This window comes from Penicillium pulvis (genome assembly GCF_028828015.1).
Source record: "Penicillium pulvis strain IBT 33274 chromosome Unknown scaffold_8_segment0_segment0, whole genome shotgun sequence".
In the NCBI taxonomy this organism is placed as follows: domain Eukaryota; kingdom Fungi; phylum Ascomycota; class Eurotiomycetes; order Eurotiales; family Aspergillaceae; genus Penicillium; species Penicillium pulvis.
In genome coordinates, this window is record NW_026643080.1 from 4,551,205 (window position 1) to 4,575,164 (window position 23,960).

At 50.2% G+C, this 23,960-nt stretch overlaps 9 protein-coding genes across 9 annotated transcripts; 3 read left to right on the plus strand and 6 right to left on the minus strand.

Annotated features, from left to right (window-relative positions):
- Positions 1-1,110: 1,110 nt before the first annotated feature.
- Positions 1,111-2,769, plus strand: N7503_011127 (carboxylesterase; the record flags this gene model as incomplete). The annotated part of the gene is made up of 1 exon (XM_057070673.1): positions 1,111-2,769. The coding sequence occupies one exon, from the start codon at positions 1,111-1,113 to the stop codon at positions 2,767-2,769; it is 1,659 nt and encodes a 552-aa protein (XP_056917284.1).
- A 1,465-nt stretch (positions 2,770-4,234) lies between these two features.
- On the minus strand, positions 4,235-5,598 carry N7503_011128 (mitochondrial 37S ribosomal protein mS45; the record flags this gene model as incomplete). Its single annotated transcript, XM_057070674.1, has 2 exons — positions 4,235-4,918; positions 5,143-5,598. The coding sequence occupies 2 exons, from the start codon at positions 5,596-5,598 to the stop codon at positions 4,235-4,237; spliced, it is 1,140 nt and encodes a 379-aa protein (XP_056917285.1).
- A 2,668-nt stretch (positions 5,599-8,266) lies between these two features.
- Positions 8,267-10,072, minus strand: N7503_011129 (RNA-binding protein; the record flags this gene model as incomplete). The annotated part of the gene is made up of 1 exon (XM_057070675.1): positions 8,267-10,072. One exon carries the CDS (start codon positions 10,070-10,072, stop codon positions 8,267-8,269), a length of 1,806 nt encoding a protein of 601 aa, XP_056917286.1.
- Positions 10,073-12,103: 2,031 nt separating this feature from the next.
- Positions 12,104-12,722, minus strand: N7503_011130 (mitochondrial 37S ribosomal protein bS16m; the record flags this gene model as incomplete). Its single annotated transcript, XM_057070676.1, has 3 exons — positions 12,104-12,148; positions 12,303-12,495; positions 12,646-12,722. 3 exons carry the CDS (start codon positions 12,720-12,722, stop codon positions 12,104-12,106), a joined length of 315 nt encoding a protein of 104 aa, XP_056917287.1.
- A 302-nt stretch (positions 12,723-13,024) lies between these two features.
- On the plus strand, positions 13,025-14,019 carry N7503_011131 (NADHX epimerase; the record flags this gene model as incomplete). The annotated part of the gene is made up of 4 exons (XM_057070677.1): positions 13,025-13,133; positions 13,187-13,295; positions 13,352-13,417; positions 13,493-14,019. The coding sequence occupies exons 1-4, from the start codon at positions 13,056-13,058 to the stop codon at positions 14,017-14,019; spliced, it is 780 nt and encodes a 259-aa protein (XP_056917288.1). The 5' UTR covers positions 13,025-13,055.
- Positions 14,020-14,185: 166 nt separating this feature from the next.
- Positions 14,186-16,785, minus strand: N7503_011132 (WD repeat PLAP family protein; the record flags this gene model as incomplete). Its single annotated transcript, XM_057070678.1, has 4 exons — positions 16,648-16,785; positions 16,117-16,570; positions 15,216-16,057; positions 14,186-15,184 (listed from the first exon to the last, which is right to left on the minus strand). The coding sequence occupies exons 1-4, from the start codon at positions 16,693-16,695 to the stop codon at positions 14,186-14,188; spliced, it is 2,343 nt and encodes a 780-aa protein (XP_056917289.1). The 5' UTR covers positions 16,696-16,785.
- Positions 16,786-17,124: 339 nt separating this feature from the next.
- N7503_011133 (WD40 repeat domain-containing protein) lies at positions 17,125-19,152 on the plus strand. Its single transcript, XM_057070679.1, has 6 exons — positions 17,125-17,174; positions 17,231-17,723; positions 17,784-17,897; positions 17,965-18,004; positions 18,075-18,832; positions 18,905-19,152. Exons 2-6 carry the CDS (start codon positions 17,714-17,716, stop codon positions 19,039-19,041), a joined length of 1,059 nt encoding a protein of 352 aa, XP_056917290.1. The 5' UTR covers positions 17,125-17,174; positions 17,231-17,713; the 3' UTR covers positions 19,042-19,152.
- Positions 19,153-19,570: 418 nt separating this feature from the next.
- N7503_011134 (putative RNA binding protein) lies at positions 19,571-21,125 on the minus strand (the record flags this gene model as incomplete). The annotated part of the gene is made up of 7 exons (XM_057070680.1): positions 19,571-20,233; positions 20,304-20,373; positions 20,428-20,479; positions 20,531-20,568; positions 20,622-20,653; positions 20,934-21,017; positions 21,087-21,125. The coding sequence occupies 7 exons, from the start codon at positions 21,123-21,125 to the stop codon at positions 19,571-19,573; spliced, it is 978 nt and encodes a 325-aa protein (XP_056917291.1).
- Positions 21,126-21,674: 549 nt separating this feature from the next.
- On the minus strand, positions 21,675-23,820 carry N7503_011135 (alpha-actinin, sarcomeric (f-actin cross linking protein); the record flags this gene model as incomplete). Its single annotated transcript, XM_057070681.1, has 4 exons — positions 21,675-21,860; positions 21,919-23,526; positions 23,635-23,701; positions 23,765-23,820. The coding sequence occupies 4 exons, from the start codon at positions 23,818-23,820 to the stop codon at positions 21,675-21,677; spliced, it is 1,917 nt and encodes a 638-aa protein (XP_056917292.1).
- Positions 23,821-23,960: the final 140 nt, after the last annotated feature.

The following is a 23,960-nucleotide window of genomic DNA, read 5'->3' on the forward strand; positions in this document are numbered from 1 at the left end:
CATTAGCAGGAGGCTAGCTCTGGAGGGTCATTGCGAGTTGAACTTCTCACTTTCATGACTATATGGCATTTGAATACGGACTCCGAGGTACCTAGTTGATCCATGTCAAGACCACGAGAAGTTGCCTTTCCTAAACGGCACATCTGTATCATTCCCGGGCTCAATTCTACCACCAATAGCTGAGTGGGCTCTAATTGCAGGTCGCCCGTGGCTAAGCAAAGAAGACAAAAGGTATAGAACGGACCAAAGGAGGTGAAAAGCACTTGTCCTGTCTGACGTGAAACGCCGAAGTATAGTACTATTGGAATGCTACAGTACCAGGAAGCTGTCTTCAAATATGCACGTTTATTCGCATGCTACCGGACGAGACGGAGAGTCCGGAGAAATCCAATATCTGTGCCGTACCTGCATAAATGGTCCGACGTCGGACGTTCGGAATCTCGGCCGACATTTCCTGATATAGAAGATCGAGCCGACCACCACCAAAACTTGCAGCCCTGCTTTTGTCCACCCCTCACATCATGTCTTCATCAGACACGCGGCTTTCCTTGTACCTGGCAAACTCAGTACCGATTAGTTTATGATCGTCATGATTTCCCCGCTTTTTTGCAGGACCGGCATTTGGGTTCTTCAGGTTCTGTCGCTACATGCAGGCTTCACCAACTGAAATCGGCATCGTTTTGCCGAGTATACATGTCAATTCATCCTCAATATGGAGGACAGAGTATGCACGAACGGCTATTAACCTAAAATGGCGGTTGAACTAGCAGCCTTTGACATTTCCTTACGCACTTGCACCTGCAAGTGAGGAGTTTAATCAATAGGCAACTGTCGTCATTTTTTGGAAGCTCGGCCTTGGCCCGAATCTACTCCCACATTCGGAGTTTATTCAAAGCCTCACCCGAGATGATCGTCATTAACTCTTTGCATGAGAACGGAGACATCTTCCCATCTTGGCAGGTATCAGCAATGAGTGGTGCGATTCGTCTCCGGGGGATTGACTGCATGCTCTACATATATAAACCTCAAGTCTCGTCGATCAATTGACTTTAACCCATCCCTTCTTATATCTTCCTTTCCGATTCTTGTCTTAAGGATCCACACAGTGGGATGACGTCTTTTGTTAATAAGGGCCTTGCAGCCCTGGCCCTTGGCGCTGCTGTCGCCGAGGCCCAGCTTTGGGACAAGGTAATCGATACCTCCCTGGGACCTGTCAAGGGTTTCAAGTACTTCAATGAGTCGACTCTTGAGACATACTTCAACCGCTCCGAATCCAACGTCACAGCCTACCTTGGTATTCCCTTCGCTGCCGACACTGCCTACCAAAACCGTTGGAAGCCCCCGCAGCCCCGTGAGTCATGGAACGAGACTTTCGATGCTTCTACATGGGGATACGCTTGCCCTAGCAAGGATGCCACCAACATCAGCGAGGACTGCCTTAACCTCAACATTTGGACCAATGCTGGCAGTGCCAATGCCAAACTCCCTGTTATGCTCTGGAACCAGGGTTCCGATGAGACTAGCAACGATGCTTGGTGGTACGGTGGTGGTATGGCCCTGAAGGATGTCATCCTGATCACCTTCAACCGCCGTGACGATGCTTTCGGCTACCTGGCCACCCCCGAACTCAACGCCGAGGGTTTGGCGGCCACTGGCCACAACACTTCCGGTAACTACGGTATTCTTGACCAGCTGGAGGTTCTCAAGTGGATCCAGAAGAACATCGCCAACTTCGGTGGTGACCCTGACCGCGTCACTATTGCTGGCCAATCTTTCGGCTCTTCCCAGGTCTACCACGCCGTCAACAGCCCTCTCTTCAAGGGTTACTTCCACGGTGGTATCTCCGAGTCCGGTATCCGCTGGCCCCGCGACCCCATGCTGGCGGGTCTTGCCACCTCTTACACCAACATGTCTGCTGCCCTCTTCCACGGAACGAACTACACCACTTTCCACAATGCCTCCAATATCGCTGAGCTGCGTGAGAAGTCGATGGAGGACCTCCTGATCGGCTCTCAGGACCGTGTTAACAGCACCTGGATCTGGTGGGTGACCGCTCTCTCCGCCGACTATCCATTGATCTTCAAGCCGGTGCTGGACGACTACGTCCTCCCTGAGAAGTACATTGAGTCCCTGCTGAATGGACCCGCCAACGACGTCCCCGTCATCACCGGTAACACCAAGGATGAGTCCGGTGCCTCCCCCTCCACCGACTACACTCTTGAGGAATACAAGCATTACTGCACCCTCAAGTACGGTGACCTGGCTAGCCGCTACTTCCAGCTCTACGGCGCACACGACAACCAGACCATCGCCGACCACGCCTGGAACGCTGCTGCCCGCGATATGTCGCTGGTCGGTTCATGGGCCTACGGAACCGAATGGTACAAGGCTGCCACCGCTGACTTCTACACCTACTACTGGACCCACGCTCCTCCTGGCCAGAACCAGGGTGCCTTCCACCAGTCGGAGATCATGTATGCGCTCAACGCCCTGTACGCCAACGCAGACACCTACCCCTTCACTGCCATCGACTACGAGATCCAGGAGCAGATGTCCTCCTACTGGGCCAACTTCGCAAAGACCCTCAACCCCAACAACGGCGGTTCCTACCAGGGCAAGGGCAAGCTGGCTCACTGGTCTCCCAACAGCCCCAACGGTACCCAGGTCGTTATGGAGCTGGGTAACTACTTTGGCAATGTCCCCGTTGCCAAGTCCTCGAAATACGTTGATTTCATTATGGACTACTTTTCCCAGCAGACCGCTTATTAAGGGAGTCAAGCCACGTTTCTGGCAGGTGTAGCCCGGTGCTTCCAGACCGAAACGATGAACATGTAACTTTCTGTGAAAATACATAGACATTCCATCTGTCCTGCCTACTCTTCCCCATTCATGTATCTACATTCTACAATCTATACGATTTGAAATCGAACTCTGCAGGCCAAGACCCCGATGATCAATAACACGAACCACCTCATCCGTGGTCATACTTGCATATGCATACATGTGTAACGCGAGTCTCACATGTGACCACATGCGCCACCTCGGGCAGCAATCGCATATCAGAGCAGACATGCAGAAATGCCCCAGTAATATGGTCCAGACAACCTGACCCCGCCGATCTTATCGAGTTCAAGATCTACAGATCACAATTCGGGGCCCTTACATTGCCGATCTGGGTCTAGTCTGGTCGTACATGCGCCCTAGTGAGTTGGTTGATAGCGCTTCAGCAGGACGACTAGTTTGGAAATGATGGGAGATCTGCATGCACATGTCGTAGTTGTACAGAGTGGCTTGGACATACATTGTCTCATGGGTGCCAGCCCCCTCACTCTTTGATTTTCTGTTCAGTTTCACATTCTTATTAGCAACCCAGTCCCAGTCAATAAATTTGAGGGCCGATATTGGGGATTTGAACACGTTTGTTTCAAGGTGTGTATTGAACATATTGTTACTCGATGGCCTGCCCTATCAGCAAGTTCTGTAAATCGTAACCCTCTAGCTACCACTAGATACCTACTTGCATACCAGCTTTCATTGGATTTCCACGGTTTTTCTGCTTCAAGATCCCATGCTGACACAAACAACGACAACAATAGAGAATCATCGGGGTCACACAACCATAAGAATCTTATCGGCATCCATATTCATGCCTATGGTATACGCGGAACCATCTCCAAATCCCTCAATCACCATGCAGCCGCCCACGTCTTCTCCCGACCATAAAATTACCAAAAATACCACCGGTGACACAACTTGGACCCAAAATATACTGTCCTCGATTCGGGGCTTTTTTTACAATGGACCTGCGGACAATACTGAGGCTGATGCTGTTGAGGCGTGGGTTGGGGTGCGGAGGGGGCGGGGTCGGTGTCGTTCTGTTGGGGAAGTTCGTTGATTTATGATAATGAGCTCGAGAAGAGACTTGGGAGGATTTTTGGTTTCGGGATTAAGGGCATTCATTTAGGCTCTTTTTTATATCAAGGTTGATTCAGTGCATCTTCATCATACCAATACAAGTCACTAATTCCAAGTTTCAATAGTCAAGCAGAAGCATTTGAATGTTAATCAGTAATGAATCGAATTCATAAATGGTAGGTATAGATACATGGGTAAATAGAAACATCGCCATACACCAAGTATAGTACAAGTAGAGCTCCTCCCGAGGAGACTCAATCACCAACCGGGGATTACAAACGCTTAAAGACACAAAGGGTTATACAAATCGAGTGGAAGCTTAAGCCTCAACACGAGTAGGAATCTTGACCGTGCCACGAGTGCGGTCATTTGTAGGCACACCGTAGCGTCGACCAGGAGCCCAAGGAGCCCGACCATCAACGCCGACAGTCTCCTTGGTAAAGACGGCATCCTGGATGCGGTAATCAAAGCGGCCACCAACAGGCTCAACGTGTTTCACGCTCTTCTCACGGCGTTCCTGAGCACGCTCCCGACGCTTCTTCTCAGCCTCCTCCTGGCGCTTGAGGCGCTGGGCGTGAAGGTCAGCGACCACACGGCGCTCATTGGGATGAGCCATGCGATCACGCTCCAGCTGGACCAGCTGCGGGTGCGGGATACGCACATCCGCAGGCTGGAGGACCTGGCGGGCGTTGGCGCCTTTGCCGACCCACTCGATCGAGCCAGGATTTTGCATCACCTCCTCGGCAAGGTCAGAGGGGTGGGAAATCTTCTCCTTTCGCTCATTCTCCATGGCCGGGGCTCCAGAGAACACTCGACCGGCATCAACTCGAGTGAACGAGCGCGACTCAGGGACAGGGTAGAAAATTTGTGAGCCAGTGGAAGGGTGGACGGGAAGGTCATTGATGGGCTCGTGGAAGGTCGGGCGCTCACCCTGCTGGGCAAGCGGAGTGACCGGAACCATTTCGTGCACTGCACGAGCGTATGGCAATGCCATAGGTTTACCCTGTTGCAGATAATATTAGCAACCGCCGGCAAACAATCATGTGTAACTTCAATTAAGATGACAGCGAGCAATTCAGTTTAAAGGAAATTTCTAACCAGTCAAGCAAAGCTTGTGTCTTCAAGACTAATCGATTTTTTCTTGACTCATCATATGCGTCGGGGATAGGACTTCGAGAACGAAGCTAAGGGCAGAGAGGGAGAGTGATAGGGAGAGAAAAAGCTTACCTGTGACTTTTGTCTTCGCTCCAGCTCCACCAAACGCACCACCGCTGCGATCCGCTTCATATCAATACCAAGCTCGACACTGACGGCGCGCAGACTCTTCTTCTTCTCGACGACCCGCACGTAAACCTCGTTGCGCAGGTCCTCACTGAGAACACTCTCGCTAATGAAATTCCGGTTGTTTGGGAAAGGGCGTGTTGTATCAGTGAGATCCATATCCCGTGCATCCTTCAAATAATTGGTTTCGCCAGGAATATGGTGTTTGTAGGCAGCTCCCTGGGTGTTGAGCCACTCAAACATTTGTCGGCGAAGCCTGGTCTGAGAGGCGGCCGTAGCCGAGAATTGGCGGGAAAGGGATTGTGAAGAGCATAATGAGGGAATTGAGGAGGATGAGGATGTGGAGGAAGTGAGGTAGGGGAGAAGTGCGTTGGACACGCGGGTCTGTATCCGAGGCGCCATCTGGGGAGGGGGCTTTTGCCCTGTGAATTATCAAGCTAGGAAACCAATGCTAAAAGATGGTGTGAAATAGATAATCCACAAAAGCAGCGGCCAACAACAAGCCTAGTGCTGCAATTGGTGGGTTGGGGGTTGCGGATGTTGGGGGTTTGTGTTTGTGGCAGGGAAAGAAACTTTTTCGGCGAGGAAGTTGGCGTGGTGTGTCACGTGCTTAGCTCCCCCGGCTTCCGCCAGTTACCAGTTCACCAGTTCGCCCATCATCACGGCAGCATGGACTCCGAGACATAACAGAAAATGAAAAGCACGTTTCCAATTATGAAGTACGATCTATTGACTTGATTGAATCTTATCACGTACACGTAAGACCGCACGTAGAATTGTCTGAATGATGGTACAATGGTCATGATACGGGTCAATTACCAGGGTCGACAATCCAGAGTCCCGCAACTGCTGTGAGCCCCGATCAAAGATTGCGTCTGCAAAAATCAAGTCCAGCTTCCTCTCAGCAGAGCTGGTATGCTCTCATTCCGGCGACGCTCATCGTAAGGTCCAACTTCTTTACTCATCACAGATACCGATAAGCACGAGCAATAACGCTTACAATCTATGTATGAATGCCTTGAGACTTCTGGTCACCACTGGAAGAGCCCAGCTCACAGGAGATCTGAAGCTAGAGAATCGGCACCCTTGTTAGCGTACTGCTAATGACCCCAGTTGTTTCGACCTGTCGCTGAGACTTAGAGAGGGTGGGAGTTGAAAAGCCCCATGGTTAGCCACATACTCCAAAAGTCAGAGACTCTTACTGGTCAGTACTAGGTTGATTTCAACCGAATGATGTTCGCCAAAGTAGTGGTTTACTGCCCTTTCAATCACACGGCAGTTCAAGGTGCAGTGCCCACACATCTTTGATTTCCAGTCTTTCACATACCTATCGGAAGACGAACTCAGTAGGGGCAATCTGATGGGATCTGTCATTATACAGCGTGGAGTGGCGTGAAGCGAAGGCGTACTAGAGGCAACGACTGCAGTATGTACAGTATAAGATGCAATATTGGATACATCATAATCTCCTGATCACTGGAACCTGGATCTTCTCCTCGATCGATTGAACATAGATGAATAGTTATTCTTGTATGTATAATATTAATATGGAAGTTCATGCAAAGCACTCCCAAAGACTATTTTTAGGCTCTTGACATGATAGACAGAACCGACTTTGTGATGTGTATTGCCTATCTGAATATCGGGAGCGTCCAGAAACAGCAAAAGCTCCAACTACCATTGGTTCAGCTAATATTCAGACCTAACCTTAATGCAACACTTGGCCTACGCAGTGAAGGTATGTAAAGTTTACTACAGTACATTGATTCATTGAAGACTTCAAATTTTTTACATCAAGATGAGTAACGAGAGATTTACATGATAACGTACCCCCAAAGAGGAACAACAAAAATACCTAGCAAAGAATAAATTTAAGGGTCTCGGATTACAGCGTAGGCAAAATTTGGTTGCAAAGATCCAATGTATCAAGTACAGATTGAAGCAAATATATCAGTATCAGGTCCACCAAGCAAGGCAGAAAGAGTGTGAGTAGATAAAGACACAAAAGATACCTTCGTTAGAAGATACAAGACACGCCGCATTTCCTCGTCTTGTCCCAGACATAACGATCATAAAAGAGAGCTAGCAGACCCTTGTAGGCAAATTGCCTCAAGTCAAGTAGAGTCCACTTAAGAGAAGTAGAGAGAGGGAAAGCATAAGAACGTGAGTGGTCATGCAAGCGAGATGCGACAAGCATGAGCGAAATGCGCTATGAATCGAAAACAGAACCAACATGAGCCGGACGCCTTGTTTTTCTCCTTCGTTCCAGGAGATGATGTATGGAAACAGCCAAGGGAAACGCCGTCGTTAATGCGTAGTCGACTGAAGTCAAGGCTACAGCATTGCGTAGCCCATGCCATGGAGTAGAGGATATTAGGTCAAAGAAGGCAAACACAAGCCACATAAGACACCTTCGGTACTTGCAAAAAGAGAACAAGGTTGCAGCGACAAAATAGCAAAATCCATTCCGTTTCACGCGTGAAGATGCTCTGGTTAAAAGGACAAAAAATATCAATCAGCTGGTAAAAAATAGGGGAATCACGGTCAAATAAAGCTGTGCAGCTTCTTAGGAAGGTCAATACGCCTTCTAAGGTGAAGGTGGAAATGGCCGAAGACACCTAAGGCTGCGCAGGCGAAGAGGAAAATAGTAATAATAATAGCAGACCCAACTAAAGCAAGCAAAACAAGGGTATGAGGGTGGAGATGAAGAACGCGAATGGTCGACAAAAACAAATGCGCTGTGTGGGCGCCACACACCGACCAGAATAAGAGTACAAGCTCAACAATGACCTGAAATGCAATCCTCCCAAAGGGGAAAAAGGAATGTGAAAAAGAGCGCCCGAGTCCCCATGCAATACAAAGAAACAAAGACAGCCAACGCATATGAGAAAAGCAATAAAATCAGAGGAGAAAAAACATAAGAGCAGTGTCGAATCAAGACTCCCGAGAGGTATGCAGCCGCCGAATGCTGATCTAGCTCGCGAAACGAAAGCAACCCCCAATGCGCCAATACCCCAGTTCATTCATGAAACATGCCGGACATCATCTCAAAAAGCAAGACAGTGGAGCCTTAACGACCCATCATGTAATCAGGGTAGAAGGAATTGAAGCCATTCATGTTTGGCCCCGCATTGTTGCTGGCAGCGCCTTGAGGAGGTGGCGACATCATCATTGAATTGCCTCCATTGGCTCGAATTCCCAGGCCGGAGTTGTGATTGAACTGGGAGCTATTCATCATTGGATGGGGACTTCCCTGCGAGTGGACGTTGTTGCCATTGCGCATGGGCATGGCAAGACCAGGAGGTGCTGCGAGGCCTGGAGGTGGTCCAGTCACTGATGAGAACATATGGTTGGGTACACCGCTGAGGTTGCTCCCACCTGGAACACCACCCGGCCCAGAGAGTGGGTTGGCAGGGTTCATGCTGCCAGGTTGACCAGAACGAACACCAAGGGGGTTCTTTGAGAAACTGAGACGAATGCCGGTCTTCACGCTGTTGGACAACTTATAGCCGTACAGTTCATTCAGAGCCTTGCTTGCCATCGCCACTTCATCAAACTCCACGAAACACATGGGACCGTTCTGCTTGTTGCGGAAGCAAAGTCGCTTATATCCGCGCTGCTTGGAGAAAAGCGCCTTAAGCTCTTCTTCAGAAGTGTCGGGAGGCAGATTGCCGACGTAGAGTGTGTTGCAAGGTGGGTTGAGGTCGTTAGGATTAGCGGCTGGCAGGCTATGCCGAGGGGTATGTTGGCTACCGTAGGGGAAGCCTTGGCCTTGGCTATGGTTGCTTGGGTAGGCAGACGACGGGCCACTTCCACTCATACGAGGGCCAGGACCTCCAGATGCGTAATTAGGTAAGGGAGGCGAGGACATGGTTGTCGAGAGAGACAGACTACCGAAGCGACCAGTGGGAATCTGAGGGTTGGTTGAGCGACGCCCAACATTGACCGAAGCCGAGTGTCCATTCTCCGCGTAGCCCACGGGGTCCTTAAGAAGCTCTCCAGTCTCCTCGTCGGGGTCCTCATCGATCATGGACTTTCCGGTCACGCGTGGCAGATCGCCAACTCCGTTTCCGATCGGAGATTGTGGAGAGAACAAATTATGGAGACGCGATCCCGACTCGGATGCGGAGGGCAATCCTTCGCCGATCGCTTGTCCAGACGGATTCGAAGCAGAAAGTCTCTCTAGGCTCTGGAAAGTGCCATTGAAACGAGATGACTGACGCGAAAGGTGGCCATTGGGGACGCCGCCCAGTAAGCCACGCGCCGCGGTATGATCGATCGTGTTGCGACGCGCATTCGAGAGGTTGGATCCGACCGGACCAGGGTACATCTCAACCACCATGTTTGCGTCGTTCTTAGAGTTTGGCTTGCCGTCGAGAAGAGCACGGGCCTCTTCAGCCGCAGGCAGAGTGTTGAAGCGCGCGATCGCGCTCAGGAACCCGTCGTCCTCCGGGTAGTCGGAGGTCACGAAATCGGCATCCACGAAGTCCTTAGCGAAAAGTAGCATACTGCGAAGGGCTTCACGGCTTGTATTCCGGGGCAGTTTGCGCATGAAAATCGCACCTCCATTGTTCGCGCGTCCCAGGCCGTTCAGGCCCTGGAGGTTGCGATCGGCATCACCGAGGCGCATTCCGTTGTCGAAGCTGGAGGAGCCGAGAGGCGAAAAAGGGTATGTAAAAGTAGGTGCTAGAGATGTGGGCGCTTGCGAGACAGTTGGGCTATACACGTCGGTCGACATCGCATGCTGAGTCGTCGCGGATACCTTGTGGAGTGGCTGTTGAGTTGGCGACGAACCAGAAGATACAGACTCTGTGCGCTGGGTTGTTCCGAAAGAGCCGGGACTCGTTCGAGTTGACTGATTCGAGCTGCCGCTCATCCCTCACGAAAATTGAAATATAAAAGGATCGAAATTCGCGACACGGGATTAAGTTGCCCGCGAAAAGGAGTCGCTGAGGTATAGGAGCGCAGCGCGCGAAATTATGCGACGAAGGCGAGAATGCGCGTATGAAAGGAGTGGGCGAGACGAGTGAGTCAATCGATTGTATGGCAAGGACGTTCGATCCTCATCGGATCTGCGACAGTGGCGCGCGCGGGACTCGAGTCGGGGGAGGGGGGTCTCTATCAGTCGAACTATCGTACCTCGATCTCGATCTCACCAGAATGTGATGACGGGTTGAAAAGAGAAGGAACGATGGATGCAAGATGGAAAGGGGGGGGGTAGAGATGGAGGGGGGCAAAAGAAAGGTGGAAGGGGGAAGGGGGGAAAGAAAAGAGTCCGGAACGGTCGAGTGCAAGAGCCAGGTGCCAGATCCATGGATCTGCTTTCACGACGCGACTTAACGGGGGGAAACATGTATAATACAGGGGGAAGGAACCTAGCCGTACTATGTGCCCCACATATTATGTATAAGTACTCCTCTATTAAATGACCATACGTCGTCATATCATTACATTGCGCCGCCCTGGAACCTGGCCGCTTGCAGAACGTGGGTGTGGGTAAAGTGCGTGCCCCGAGCTGCAGAGGAATGCCCCAGTTTTCTGCATTGCTTTTTTCGTTTTCTCATTCTTTCTATTTTCAGACTTGAAACTGGGGTTGTTCTAGAAACACGCAGGTTCATGGAGCCATGCGGGTTGCCGTTCAATTCCTAATGCATGGGCCTCGGTATTAGAATTCCATAATAGATCTTATATATACTGAGTGACTAAAGCTAGTGCTTTGGAGCCTAGTCCTGACTAACAAGTAAAGGGAGCAAATAGGAAGGGTGAAGGGCTGCAAGGCTAAGAACAACCCCCTGGTCTAAAGGCGTCAGCACGGCAGTCAACGGACTTGCAGCCTCTCCTCCCAGAATAAAAGCATCTTCAGTATCAGAGATCGACCTAAAATCGAGAAGTTCCCGGATTCTAGATCGTCAAAGGATATCAGTTCTTTTGTAAGTTGAATGGCTTATAAATCCAGATCTACTCCATAGAACCCACACTTATAATTTAAATTGATTTAGAACGTTAAAATTAAATACAATGGAATTAAAACCGCAGAGTTAAAAAAGCTAAGAATGACAACCCGTGCGCATTCCTGGAGTAATGGGGAAACAAAAGTCAGTGCTTCACCCATTTTGACCGCCCATTTCAACACACCAGTACGGAGTACAAAGAGAACCAACCCAGACTGTCAGCCCGAATCCGTGGAATTTGAAAACTCAAAAGCCGGCGATCCTCCAGGGCGGCTGACCAATTGCCACGGGCTTGACCCGGATCTTCGATCGGATTGGCTGGCACAGGGAAATGGCTTGGTCTTATCGAGCGCGGATGGTTCGTATGGTTGGGCCGTGGAGAGAAGCACCGCCCTCGGGGGACAGAGGCTGGCCTCGATGTGGTCTAGTACCTTCCCTACGTGCCTGGAAAAGTGTGTGCGAAGGACCGGTCATAGGCGCGTCACTTACCTTACTTTTTGGGCGGAGGGGACTTGTATGGCCTGATCGCGCGCCAATCCTGGGTCTGTACAGTTTGTGTTTGGCTAATGTATGCGCCTTCGAATCGGCCCTTTGTTTCGGGCCATGTGAAGATCGGATCGACAAAGAGAAGCGGTCCAGTCATAGAGTGGGATGCGCATCTCACCAAATGCTTATTTGTTGCGCGCTTGATTTTTCCATAGTAGTATACATCAGTACATTGAATATTTGGAGGATATACGACCCCCTAAATGGGCTTCCCAGAATGGCCCAACTCGCAAGAAACGCCTCAAATGCCAAAATCAAAAACAAAAGAGTACAGGGGATAGTCGACATCCCAACTGGTCTCCCCCAGGGTCTCTTGGTAGATCTCTGGGTGTAGCCCAGTGCCTATCTGCCAGATCACAAGAGCAGATAGAGAACTCTGGAATAGACAGATTCAATCGAGATCACGGCATTTATGCTTTGTGGTAGGTGGTTGGTTTCTCTTCGACAAGGCCGGCCTGTAAACATCTGATTAGCATCCAGGCTTAACCACCAGAATTTCACTATTGAAGTTGACCATAGATCAGAAGACAAGTAGCAAACCGATCTCAATGAATCCAGCATGCACTATGACTCCAGTCCCTGGCCAAGTTCAAATACATGTCCACGTACCATGCTCATCAGCTTCCACACCGGCTCACTAGGCTGCGCACCAACACCGAGCCAGTACTTCGCACGTGCCCGGTCAAGCGCAATGTCCTTATACGGGCGTGCATTGGCGTTCTCATCGTACAAGTTCGTCGGAAGCTTCGGGATGGGGTTGTAGGTGCCAATGACCTCAAGGGGCTTGGAGCCGCGGGCGGACCTGGATCATTAATTAGCAACAATTGAAAACTACTCTCCGTTTCGAGTGTGCATATTGAGGTCTTCTTTCCGACACTGAAAGAGTATAGACCTGGATGTGACCGGCGAAGATATCGGGTAGCGGGAAGAAAGCAGAGGATTTGGTACACACCGTGCCTGCGCCACGACAATGTTGAAGAAGGGGCTGTGCTTGTTGCCAAAGCGCGCCAGTCGAATTCGGACAACCATGGCGGCGATTGTGAGAGAAGTACGCGATGAATGTGGTCTTGAATCCGCTCGAACGAGGTAAAATGGACTCTCCGCAAAAGTTCAAGGAGGATCGGAAGATTGGATGATCCGGGTATTCCCAATCAGGGTTAGCGTCAATGAGGTCAATGAGGATGATGTAATGTACCATGACCTAACTAACTACAAGGCTCCCCACCGCCGCAAGTATTCCTAGAAATTAATTTCATATCTGCTTCATTGCACGCAAGTAGGATACATTATTATAGCTAGATCACTTGCATATTGTCCTACAGGCAGTATACATCCCATAGTGACAACCAGCTTGTCACTTGCATGTTTGGCTCATTTGCAAAACGGTTATCATTGCCCACCGTGCGACGCTACAGCAAATCTTTCACAATGTCTCTCAAAGTATGATCACGAGAAATCTCCTACCGATGCGCAGTTATTGAGAGTACTACCAGGCAATCTCGGCAAAAGATGCCGCCTCACTCGACAAAGATCTCATGGATATGGGCGGCTGGTCCCTCGATCAGCTAATGGAGCTGGCGGGTCTTTCTGTGTCGCAAGCTGGTCAGTTCTACCTCACCCAAGCCGCGATGACCAATCAATCTAAACCTTGGTTCTAGTATGGAAAGTTCATCCCCTCAGCGCAGGCCCAAATGTCCTCGTGGTGTGTGGACCCGGTAATAATGGTATGCCACATCAACACAAAGCCCGGTTACCCTAAACCCAATCAAAAAGGTATGAGACTTAATAACATCATCTAGGCGGAGATGGCCTCGTAGCAGCCAGACACCTCGCACAATACGGATACAAACCATCAGTCTACTATCCTAAAGAAGGCAAAAATGAGCTGTACCAGCGCCTCAAGACCCAACTCCATAACCTTTCCGTCCCCTTCATAACAGACTTCGATGCCGCTTTAAAAGATACAGATTTCCTCGTCGATGCCATTTTTGGCTTCTCCTTCGGTGGGCCACTCCGTGATCCATTCGGTTCCATCGTTTCGCGCATCGAGTCTTCCAATATTCCCGTGCTCAGTGTTGATGCGCCTAGTTCATGGGATATCCAGAGCGGTCCACCGAAGGAAGGGCCGGGTGCTAAGTTCATGCCCAAGGCATTGATTAGTTTGACGGCACCGAAGCCTTGTGTGAAGTTCTATTCGGGACGGCATTTTGTTGGAGGCAGGTTTTTATCCAAAGATATCACAGATAAGTATGGATTGGATATGCCCCCGTACCCGGGGATTGAGCAGGTCCTGGAGGTGAAGGTTGATGCAGAGGGAAGACTTTAACAGACTTGTCGTGACGACGCATGTTATTGAGAATGAATGAGATTTTGGAAGGGGATTAAGAATCAAAGATATTATTGAAAAGTTGATTGAAGAATTGCATCACGGTCGTTATGAAGCGACAAGGGAATCTAGTTATGCGCTTAAACAAAGGATACTGAATGGTTCATTAAAGAGCCGAATCTCGAATCTCCCCGATAATGCCCTTCACCCGCGGTTCTTTCCCTGCAGCCGAACCAGAAACCCGGGTGAGAACATTATTGAGTTCGTAGATTTCCTTGGCGGCACTCTGAACCTCAACGCCCAAAGCCTTCACCAAAGTACCCAAAGCGACGAGCGCTCGGTAGATGGCCTCCGAATCCTTCTCCTTTGCAATGATCTTGATAAGCTCCTCCAGAAGCACTAGACCCCGCTCTGCAGAGGCGGGATCCTGTTCCCTGCCTTCAGAAGTAATGTAGACGGCAAAGTTGATATACAGTGTCGCGGTGGCAACGGTGAGGTTACGGTTTGGCGATTCTCCACTGTTAGCCAAAACAGACTTAACCGCAGCGACGATCTGATCGAATGTGCTCATGGCTAAGTTTCGACCAGCATCCGTCTCGAAGAGATTTGCAAGCATTCGAATAGTGAGCATGGCGTTGTTAACATTGATAGGGGAGTTGAATACCCCACTGGAGATAATTCCAGATACAAGATTATTGCCGTTGTATTCTGCGGACGCGGTAAATGGTGCAGCAGCAGCGAGCAGACGAAGGAGATCCAATCCAGGAAGTCTGGTGCTTTCAGGCCAGGCAGTTGCGATTCTGAAAATCAATGGAATTCCAGATTGCACAACAGGTGAATCCGGAAGCTGGGTGGAGGACTCTAATTGGGTGCATAGAGCAACTACAGCTTCGATCTCAGTCGGATCCAAGGCAATATCCTTTCCGGCTTCGGCCAAAACCTTCTCGTTCAGCTCCTGCAACTTCTTTGCGATGACTTTCAGGTTCGCCGACCGGATTGAGAGATAAGTCTTTTGTGGTAGGACTTGAGGGCGTGGTTGAGGAGCAGGTGGTGCTGCGTTCTCGGGGGGCTGCGGCGTCTCCGTCTCCGGGGCGGTATCGACGGTCTGAGCCCCAAGGGTCTGCGCCCTCAGTTGCGGGCTCTTGGGACTGACCAAGGGTGGCGCCTTGGGTATTCTGTGTAATGAAATTCGCAACCTGATCCAAGTATGAAATGGGCAGCTCATTATCACCGATAAACTTGTTTGCTGCTTCGTAGGGGTTTTGTGAGACATTATAAGGGAGTTTGAGTGGAGGCTTGCCGTCTTCAATATCAACATCAAAGACGTAGTCGTACTCTTGTCCTAGATACTCTGTCTTTCGACCACTGCTTCCTGCTGAATCAACCACAGTACCAACAGCAATCCATTCCTGAGTCGCAGATGACCAAGTATGGGCAGTGATGCTGCCATCTCCCTGATGAATCATCTGTACCTGGCCCTCCTTTGTTCCTGACTTTTGCTGCAGAAACTCTGGGCCAGGAAGTTGTTCTTTGTTGACTTTTCCAACCTGCTCAGCTGGAATCGCTGACTCTTTGACTGCTTGATCGAACTGTTGGATGACCTCCGGCGCCGCCTGCCGTTCTGGGTCTCTGCTGAAGACGCGAGTAATGCGGTCACTAGCACCAGTGACAATATCGCCGGTTTCTTTACACGCCGCAACACTCCATACTGAGATAGCAGGATGTGTAATAGTTTGCACACACTGGTTTCCATTCCAAACACGAACGGTCCGGTCTTCTCCGGCACTGACAAGCTCGCCCGAGGGCAAAGCAGCAAGAGAGTAGACGAAGCTCTCGTGACCGTGAAGCGAAGCGACTAATTCACCCTTCAAAGTGTAAAGTCGAATGATTCCATCGTTACTAGCAGATGCAAATTGAGCTCCACTTGGGTTCGACGCGGGAACTCTGCACAGAGCTCGAACGACATCGTTGGAGTTCTTGACGCTTCCGAGGAGAGTACCTGAAGTATTGAAAACGCGGATCATTTGGTCGGCACAGCCTGCAAAAGCACCGGAATGTTAGTCTTTTTCACTTTTTGTGCTCGGCAAGATATCGTACCGGTGATGATGGTGTCCTTATCATAAGCCAAGACAGCCCAAACACTGGCTTCATGTCCTTCCAGCACGACTTCGGTTTCCCACTTGCCGACCCTCCAGAGTCGAGCTGTTGAGTCCCAACTACCACTCACAACCCACTGGCCATCTGGAGAGACATCCAAAGCGCAGATATTGTGCCCATGTCCCAGCAGCATAGCATCCGCGTTATCGTCCGCATTCTTGCCAGGTTGCCGAGCTTCGATGATGGTGTCCTGGCCACCAGATAACACAAGACCCTCAGGGTATTCGGATGATGGTGGAAGGTAAGTTAAGGCGTTGATAAATGCTTGGCCATGCGCTGTGATGGTGTAATCGTAGGTGGGGGGCGGAGTTGAGACGAGCTTCCAAAGACGGACTGTGGCATCACGAGAGGCTGAGAATACCGCATTGGGGTTGGGGAAGGTCACGGCGCGAACCTGGGATCAAAAAAAGAGAAAGAATCAGTAAATTAGCCAACAAGGTACGAGATCATGGGAGTTCCTGGGAGCCTTACATCATCGCCATGACCCTCAAGAGAAGCGGAGATCTTGAAGTCAGGCATACATACAACCGGAGCACGAGAACGGTGGAGAAAGAAACACAGAGACGCGAAAAGCACCAAGGGTATCACTGATAGATGTGTGCTGCTGTGAGGGGAGGTTGTTGTCCTTTAGTCGTTCTGGGGTCCCCGCCTGCGCATCATATCACGTGGGCGGTGGAGATCCTATGACGAACCTGCTAGAATTGTCTCACATTAGTAACGGTTTTACTTGGTCTAAAATCCACCAGTCTGGCCATATTGAGAATCAATAATATGGCAATTGATTTGGCCTTACAGTTAATACTCCATATTCTTCTTCTGTTGACGCATCAACAATGTCGAGAAGTATGCGATACAATACATACTGTAGTGGGGCATGAGGTGATGACTTGGCCTTCACTCAATGAGAGCCTCCACTTGGAAGAAGATCTACAACGTTATGATTTCAGTGTCTCCGGGACTTAAGCAAGGTTGGTGCCTGGGTAGAATTGGAATTAGCGGTGAAAGAAGCCCCTTAATAGCCTCCTCACAACAAGCCAGGACTGATGCGATTTAGAAAGGTTTTCGTAGACGGTAGGACGACTTTTCCAGCAAACAAGATTCTCCTCGATACTAGACACTCCACCAATAAGCTATTGCATGCTATCTCACGCATCTACAATGTATAATTGTATACGGAGTTGACGTCCTCACAGTCTATAGAACAGCACGTGTTAAAGCGGGCCCGCTTACCTCATCAAAGTGGGCTGCAGGTGACCCGATTTACCTAAATCATTGAATATCGAATCCTCAATTTCTCCCAAACTGCGTGGGCAGTCATCCCACTTCGGTCCTTCTGTCCTGTACTCTCACCTTCACGACGTGACGACCCTGACGAATCTCTTTGCGTCCTTCCTTTAAGCTCGAAAGTTCAGCCCAGCTCGGGTCTTTTACGTTGGAACAAGGCACTGTCACGCGCTTCTTGAGTGCCTACGACATCTAACATTACTCTTTACTCTTCCCATATACTCGGAGGGAATTACTCTTCTCACATTTTACAATGGCTACCGGTTAGTGCTGCATTTGTTGGCGTGTCCTTGAATGGACTGCTAATACATTGCCCACTTTAGATATCCCCAAGGTCGTCCCGTTGACCTGTCACGGGCACTCTCGTCCCGTCACGCATTTGAGCTTTTCCTCGAACCTCGAGGACGAGCAGTATTATTTAATCTCTGCATGCAAAGGTAGTTCCCAAAGATTTGAAAGCAATGCCCAAATAAGCTTACCACAAGCTAACCCATTCAATTATAGATAACAACCCTATGCTCCGTGATGGAATCACTGGTGACTGGTACGTTCAACATTGAGCTTCCAGAACACATCCCTCCCTTCATTTCCCCCTTATCTAACACACCACCTAGGATCGGCACATTTCTCGGTCACAAGGGAGCAGTCTGGCAAGCCCGGCTATCTGCAGACGCAGCCATATCCGCAACCGCCGCGGCTGATTTCTCAGCGAAGGTTTGGGATACATACACAGGGGAATGCCTGCACACGTTGCAACACGCACACATTGTCCGAGCAATTGCCTTCCCCATCCAAACAAACCCCCAAGTTCTCGCAACAGGAGGCGCAGAGAAGAAGTTGCGCATCTTCGACCTAACTCGCGGCGGCTCTGCTACTCCCGGCGGAGGCGGCAGCAACGGATCATCTCCGGCTCTCCCAACACCCAGCAGCGGCGGAAGTGGAGGAGAAGCCAACACAGATACAGTGACGAGCTATGAAATCGGACCTGGTGTGCACGGTGGCACGATTAAGTCTATCGTCTGGAATCAGGATTACAATATTGTCACCACCGCGGCTGAGGACCGGAAGATTCGATGGTGGGATTTGCGGTCTCGGCATCCTGTGCTGGAGTATGCGGTTGAGGGTGCTATTGGGTCTTGTGAGCTGAATAGTCTTGCTACTCGACCTAATGATTCCGGAATCTTGACTGTTGCCGCGGGCAAGAGTGTGTATCTGTTTGATGGGCTGCAGCCTGGTCGACTTTTGAAACAGATTGATTTTGGATACGAGGTTGCCAGTGCCGCAGTCAACAGTGAGTCTGGGCGCTTGGTCACAGGTAGTGCGAACGATACCTGGGCCCGGGTCTACGATTTGAACACAAATGAAGAGTTAGGTATGTTTTTTCCCCTGTTTTGCTCTGCTTAAATACTATACTTGGAGGACAAGACTAACGATCAATTTACAGAGGTTCAAAAGGGTCACCATGGACCTATTTGGTCCATCAGCTTCTCTCCTGATGGCAAGCTCTACGGCACTGGTAGTGAAGATGGAACCATCAAGCTGTGGAAGGCTTGCCGTGAGCCATACGGCTTATGGCGGTGAAGTGGAATTCAAGTTTAGATTTGAGAATTCCGCTATGTACAGCAAAAGGTTCGAATGGGGTTTCCGTCTGCTATGCAGCGTATCTTATAATGTGACCCTAGGGTGTTCCAAGTCTTCCGAATTATTCTGATCCTATTGTAGGAATGTAGCGGCTTTGATAGGGTTATGGCCTAGATTGGGCCTGTAATCCGTTGATGTGCTACAGTAGGTAGCTGGTGCGAGGATGGCAGTTCTGAAAGTTGAGAGGTATTGATTGGGACTAGACACGGCTAGCTAGGTCTTGTGCGGCGTACAAGTAGACAGATCGGAGCAAAAGGCCAAGGCACCAGATGACAAATTCATATTGGCGGTAAAATTACAGGTCCCCGCAAGCCATCGGTTTGTGATTGAGCAAGCTCGACGCGAAATCTTTAATGGACCTTTCGCAAAGGTGAAAAGCGGCAGCGGTGCAAAGTAGATGGATAAAGAAGAGAAGTAAAAGAGGAGAGGTTAGAATATGCGATCACAGGGGATCCACATTTTGGCGTATTCACTCAATCATGTCGATGTCGTCGTCGTTCACAGGCACGGCTGGGGCGGCTGGGGCGGTGGTAGCGGCGGCAGCAGCAGGAGCAGCAGTCTGCTGCTCTTGCTCGGCGGGCTTATCAGCATTCTCTGTACCAGCATTTCCACCCCAGTAGTCCTCCATCTCTTGATCCAGCTCCTCTTGTGTCTTCCGAGGACGACCGTTCGCGGCGCGACGACCTCCAGTCTCATTCCGAGGCTCGTTCCGACGGCTGTCGCGGCCACCTCGTCGGCCACCGTTACGGCGTGGAGAACGATCACCACGCTCTCCGGGGATATAGCGGTCGATATTCTCGGGGGCAGGCTTGGAAACATCGCTGCGGCGGACGCGGCCACCACGGCGCCGCCCATCTGATTGCTCACCACGAGTAGCTCCGGGGCTCAAACTGCGAGCATCACGACCAGGACGCTCCACACGGTCAAAGAGGCTCTTGTGTTGTTCACGTCGGCCAGGGACGAGAGTCAGGCGGATAGGGTGGCCCTTGGCGTTAGCACCGTCGAATTCCTTCACAGACTCGTGTGCGTCTTTAAGGTGCTTGTATGTAACGTAAGCCACGCCTTCGGAGCGTCCAGCGCGGTCGTAGACGAGGGTAAGGTCGGTAACGGGGCCAATTTTGCCAAAGAGATCCTGTTATATGCCATTATTGTTAGGAAACGGGCATTGCACGAGGGTTGCCGTTTGAATTTTCGCAGCGTACCTCCAGATCGCTCTCATTGATATCGTAGTGAAGGTTTTCGACGCGGACCTTGGTCAACATAGGGCCGCCACTAAGACAAATTAGTACTTCCAGTCATTGCGAGCGTTGAAGCACAATTTCATACCGTTCAGGCGAGGTTGAGCGACGAGAGCGACGACCACCACGGGTGGGACGAGCTGCATAAAGTCAGATTTAGGAAAATGAGCCAGGTCAAAAGCAGAACATACTATCTCTGTCGTCATCATACTTGTCATGGACCCAATCACTGATAAATCCCGATTAGCGTGAATTCTGACCGGCTCAGCAAGGTATATTCACAGGTCCAGGTTGACACGGTCTTGGGAATAAGGCTGTTGCGTTTGAAAGAAGATGTAGAGGTTAGCTGGAAATCAAAGCATGGAGCATGAACTAGCTTGGTTTCCCAAGTTCGCCGTGGCTTTTTTTCTCAATGGCGAGTCTCCGGCCATCCAGAGGACTAGTAGCCAAGATTGTTTATCACGGCGCAAAAAAAACTCGGTACAGGAAGAGGAGGGCGGACCTGTCCGCAATGGAAATTGAGTCAACGCAATGGTCTTTTTTATGTGCGACGCGATCATCGAGGATTGGGGATTGGGTTGGAGCAGGCAGTACCTTTCTAACGCCATCGCGGTCGCCACGACGGCGGCCTGGGCCTTGGTTGCGGCGTCCACCACCGGAGGGACGATTCTGGTTGCGCTGTGAGCGTGTCAGCCGGTCAAATGTTTGGAGGAAGTGTTTCACAATTGAGGCTAGATGGTGCCTTACTGTGTCTTCGCCAATGATCTCATCCAAGCTGCGATCCATGTTGGACGGTGTTGAATGGAGCACGGGGATGGGTGTCAAGAAGAGGAAATTGAAATTTGGATGTTTAACTTATAGACAGCAGGTCGGCCCAGTTAAAAATGGAAGAATTGAATGATGTGAAAGGGGTTGAATTCACCGGCGGTATCAATTGAATACTGGACGGCGTGTCGACGAGACACATCACGTGAGGGGGCCATGGCGATCCATGGGTCCAATCTATATTTGTACTAAAGAATTGGCTATCTACATCATTGGATCACAACGACATTTGGAATGCAGATTTTACCTTATTGGTGATATCCTAAGTTCAGTACAAGAAACAATATGGGCACATAGAATACGATGGAAACCGAGGGAGAACCGCCGAACCCCAGAATGCATGCTGGATATTGGGCAAAAATAAAGCAAGCCAAAGCCTTCAAAAAGCCCTTTGACAAAAAGACAGGAACACCACCCCATAAAAACAACCACTACAACACCCTATCGAAGCAGACCCCCATTTATAACCGGCGACGCTGTGCAAGGAACAACAGGAACTATCTTCCTCTTTCAGTCCTTTCCATTCTTTTTCTGATCCTCAATCATCTTTTCCATGAAGCTGATGTAGTCGAATTTGGTAAGATCACGGTCCTCGAGCAGGTCTGGACCTTCATGTTGGGGCATAGTCTTTATCAGGTGTTCGATGACTTCGTCGGGGATGAGTGAATGTTGGAGATCGAGCTCCGTGACATATGGCTTAAAAGAAGTTAGTATTCAGAGATAAGAAAATGCACTCGAAGTTGGATATACAGACCTTGCCATCAGCAACCTCCCTGAAACTTTGGAATACCTGCTCGGCAGTATTTTGATCCTCAGTCACGCTAACCATGAAGCGAATAAACTGCTCGAAGCTGACACCGGCATTTTGGGATAATCGGTTTACCCCACAAACCTCCACATAGACCTGGTGCATCTCGTCTTCATCGTAAACCAGTCCCAGACTGGCGAGTGCGGCAGAAAATTCAAGTTCATGCAGAGTGTTGGATGCATCTCGATCAAAGTGGCGGAAGACTGACTCAAACTCTTCTAGCTGGATGGGGGTCAAGTTGGTCATATTGCGAGCCACCATTTGGTTCTCGAGGAAGGCCAGCTTCTTCGAGATACTGGATTTCACCAAGCTGAGCTCATATGACAACTCGTCCAAGGTATAGGTGGTAAAATCATTCTCTTCGATATTGGCCTCGGCACACTGCTCGTCTAGTTCGGCAATGGTATCGAGGAAGGCGTCGAGGGGAGGCAGGTTATCGTTCAACTTCTGGACATGGTCCAGCTGGTCTTCAACATCTCCATCCAGGCCAGATATGGCCAGAGATAACGTCTTCAGCGTCAACGCAAAGTCATTTGCCTTGTCTGCAAATGATTTTCGGAGGGCGTTCTTGATATCCCGAATGGTCGTGTTGATCAACTGGCTGCGCTGGTGTTCATCCCGGGTCAGACATTCCCACTCTTGGTCACAGGTCTCCAAGCTCAACTCCTTGGGTGGCTCGTAGGCTCGCAATCGATACGTCCCAAGCTTTGTTTTGATATTGCCCAGCAGAGCAGCCAAGTCAGATTTCTCTGCCACCCATTGACGCTTTTCATTTCGCTTGTAGAGCGAGAAGTTAGCAGCTTGTTCCTTGACATCCTTGTAGGTTCCCTCAAAGAAGGAGTTCTGCCATTGGTCGCGCTGCGCTCGAATCAATCGGAGAAGCTCTTTCATCCGGCGCTCATATCCAGACTGCATATCCCACGCTCCGTGCATGTTATTGACGAACTTCTCGACTCGGCGACCGGCGTTCTCGACTCTCTCCAGTTGCGAGAAGGCATGAAACCAGTAGGCAATGTAGGTCATCAGGGAACGCTCGTCGGGGTGTGGCACATCACACACATCATCCACATCGAGCAGATCGGGGATACCAATTTCGTTCGTAGCAATGTCGAATGCGAGCTTCATATTGCCGCGGTGGTCATTCTTATCCAGCGAATCGAAGTCGATGAGGTCGGGTCGGTGGATATCGAGTAGAGCGCAGAATGCCAGGCCATCGTTCCAGCTGGAGGAAAAGTTTCGAATCTCCACGTCGTCGTAGCATGCCGTCTTCCGTTGACACCACAGCAGCAGACCTTCCTTGGCGGTCATACCCTCCTCGTTGATGTCGCTGATGGTGAACCGAAGAATGAGTGTCCAGATTAGACCCAAAATGATCTTGCGATTGCCATCAACGATATCCTCCGCTCCGATGTTGGTCATCTGAATCCTCCTCCCTTTGATAAAGTCCAGACCTTTGTTGACATTTTCGAAACGCTGCACCCGCAGCTTGGGCTTCGACGCATATCGACCAAGTGATTCCCCGCCAAGGATCTCGAGGAGATGGATGAGTATGACCTGGTCAGGTAAAACAGATTAGCAAAAGCCATATCAGGAGGGTTGTTTGGTACCGGTCGTAGTCACGACCGTGGGCGGAATGGGGCGTTCCAAGGGTAGGACACTTACACCATCTGAGAGATCGGTAACCAGATCCTCGATCGCCAAACTCCTGGCCTTCAGCTTGTCATTCAACCTGTGGTGATTCCTCGGTCAGTTCATTGCTTTGGTGCTGATGAGCGCGCTGGGGGGAACGCACCATTTTGTGAAGGTCTTCTGCTGCACGTTAATCCACTGCTTCTCAACCGTCAACATCGTCGATCAGGAAGGCATCCAGGGCCGGCAAGTTTTGGAGATTTAGTGATAGGAGAAGGATCTCGAATTTGGTAAATTAAAAACTCGAAAATTGCGGATTTGGACTAGGCTCGGAGAAGGAGATAATCCATGCAGGAGAG

Bases quoted from the DNA above. Each gene is read 5' to 3' on its own strand.
- N7503_011133 (XM_057070679.1), top strand. The intron at 17,898-17,964 runs GTAGTTCCCAAA...ATTCAATTATAG, and splicing joins TTTAATCTCTGCATGCAAAG to ATAACAACCCTATGCTCCGT. The intron at 18,833-18,904 runs GTATGTTTTTTC...ATCAATTTACAG, and splicing joins GAACACAAATGAAGAGTTAG to AGGTTCAAAAGGGTCACCAT.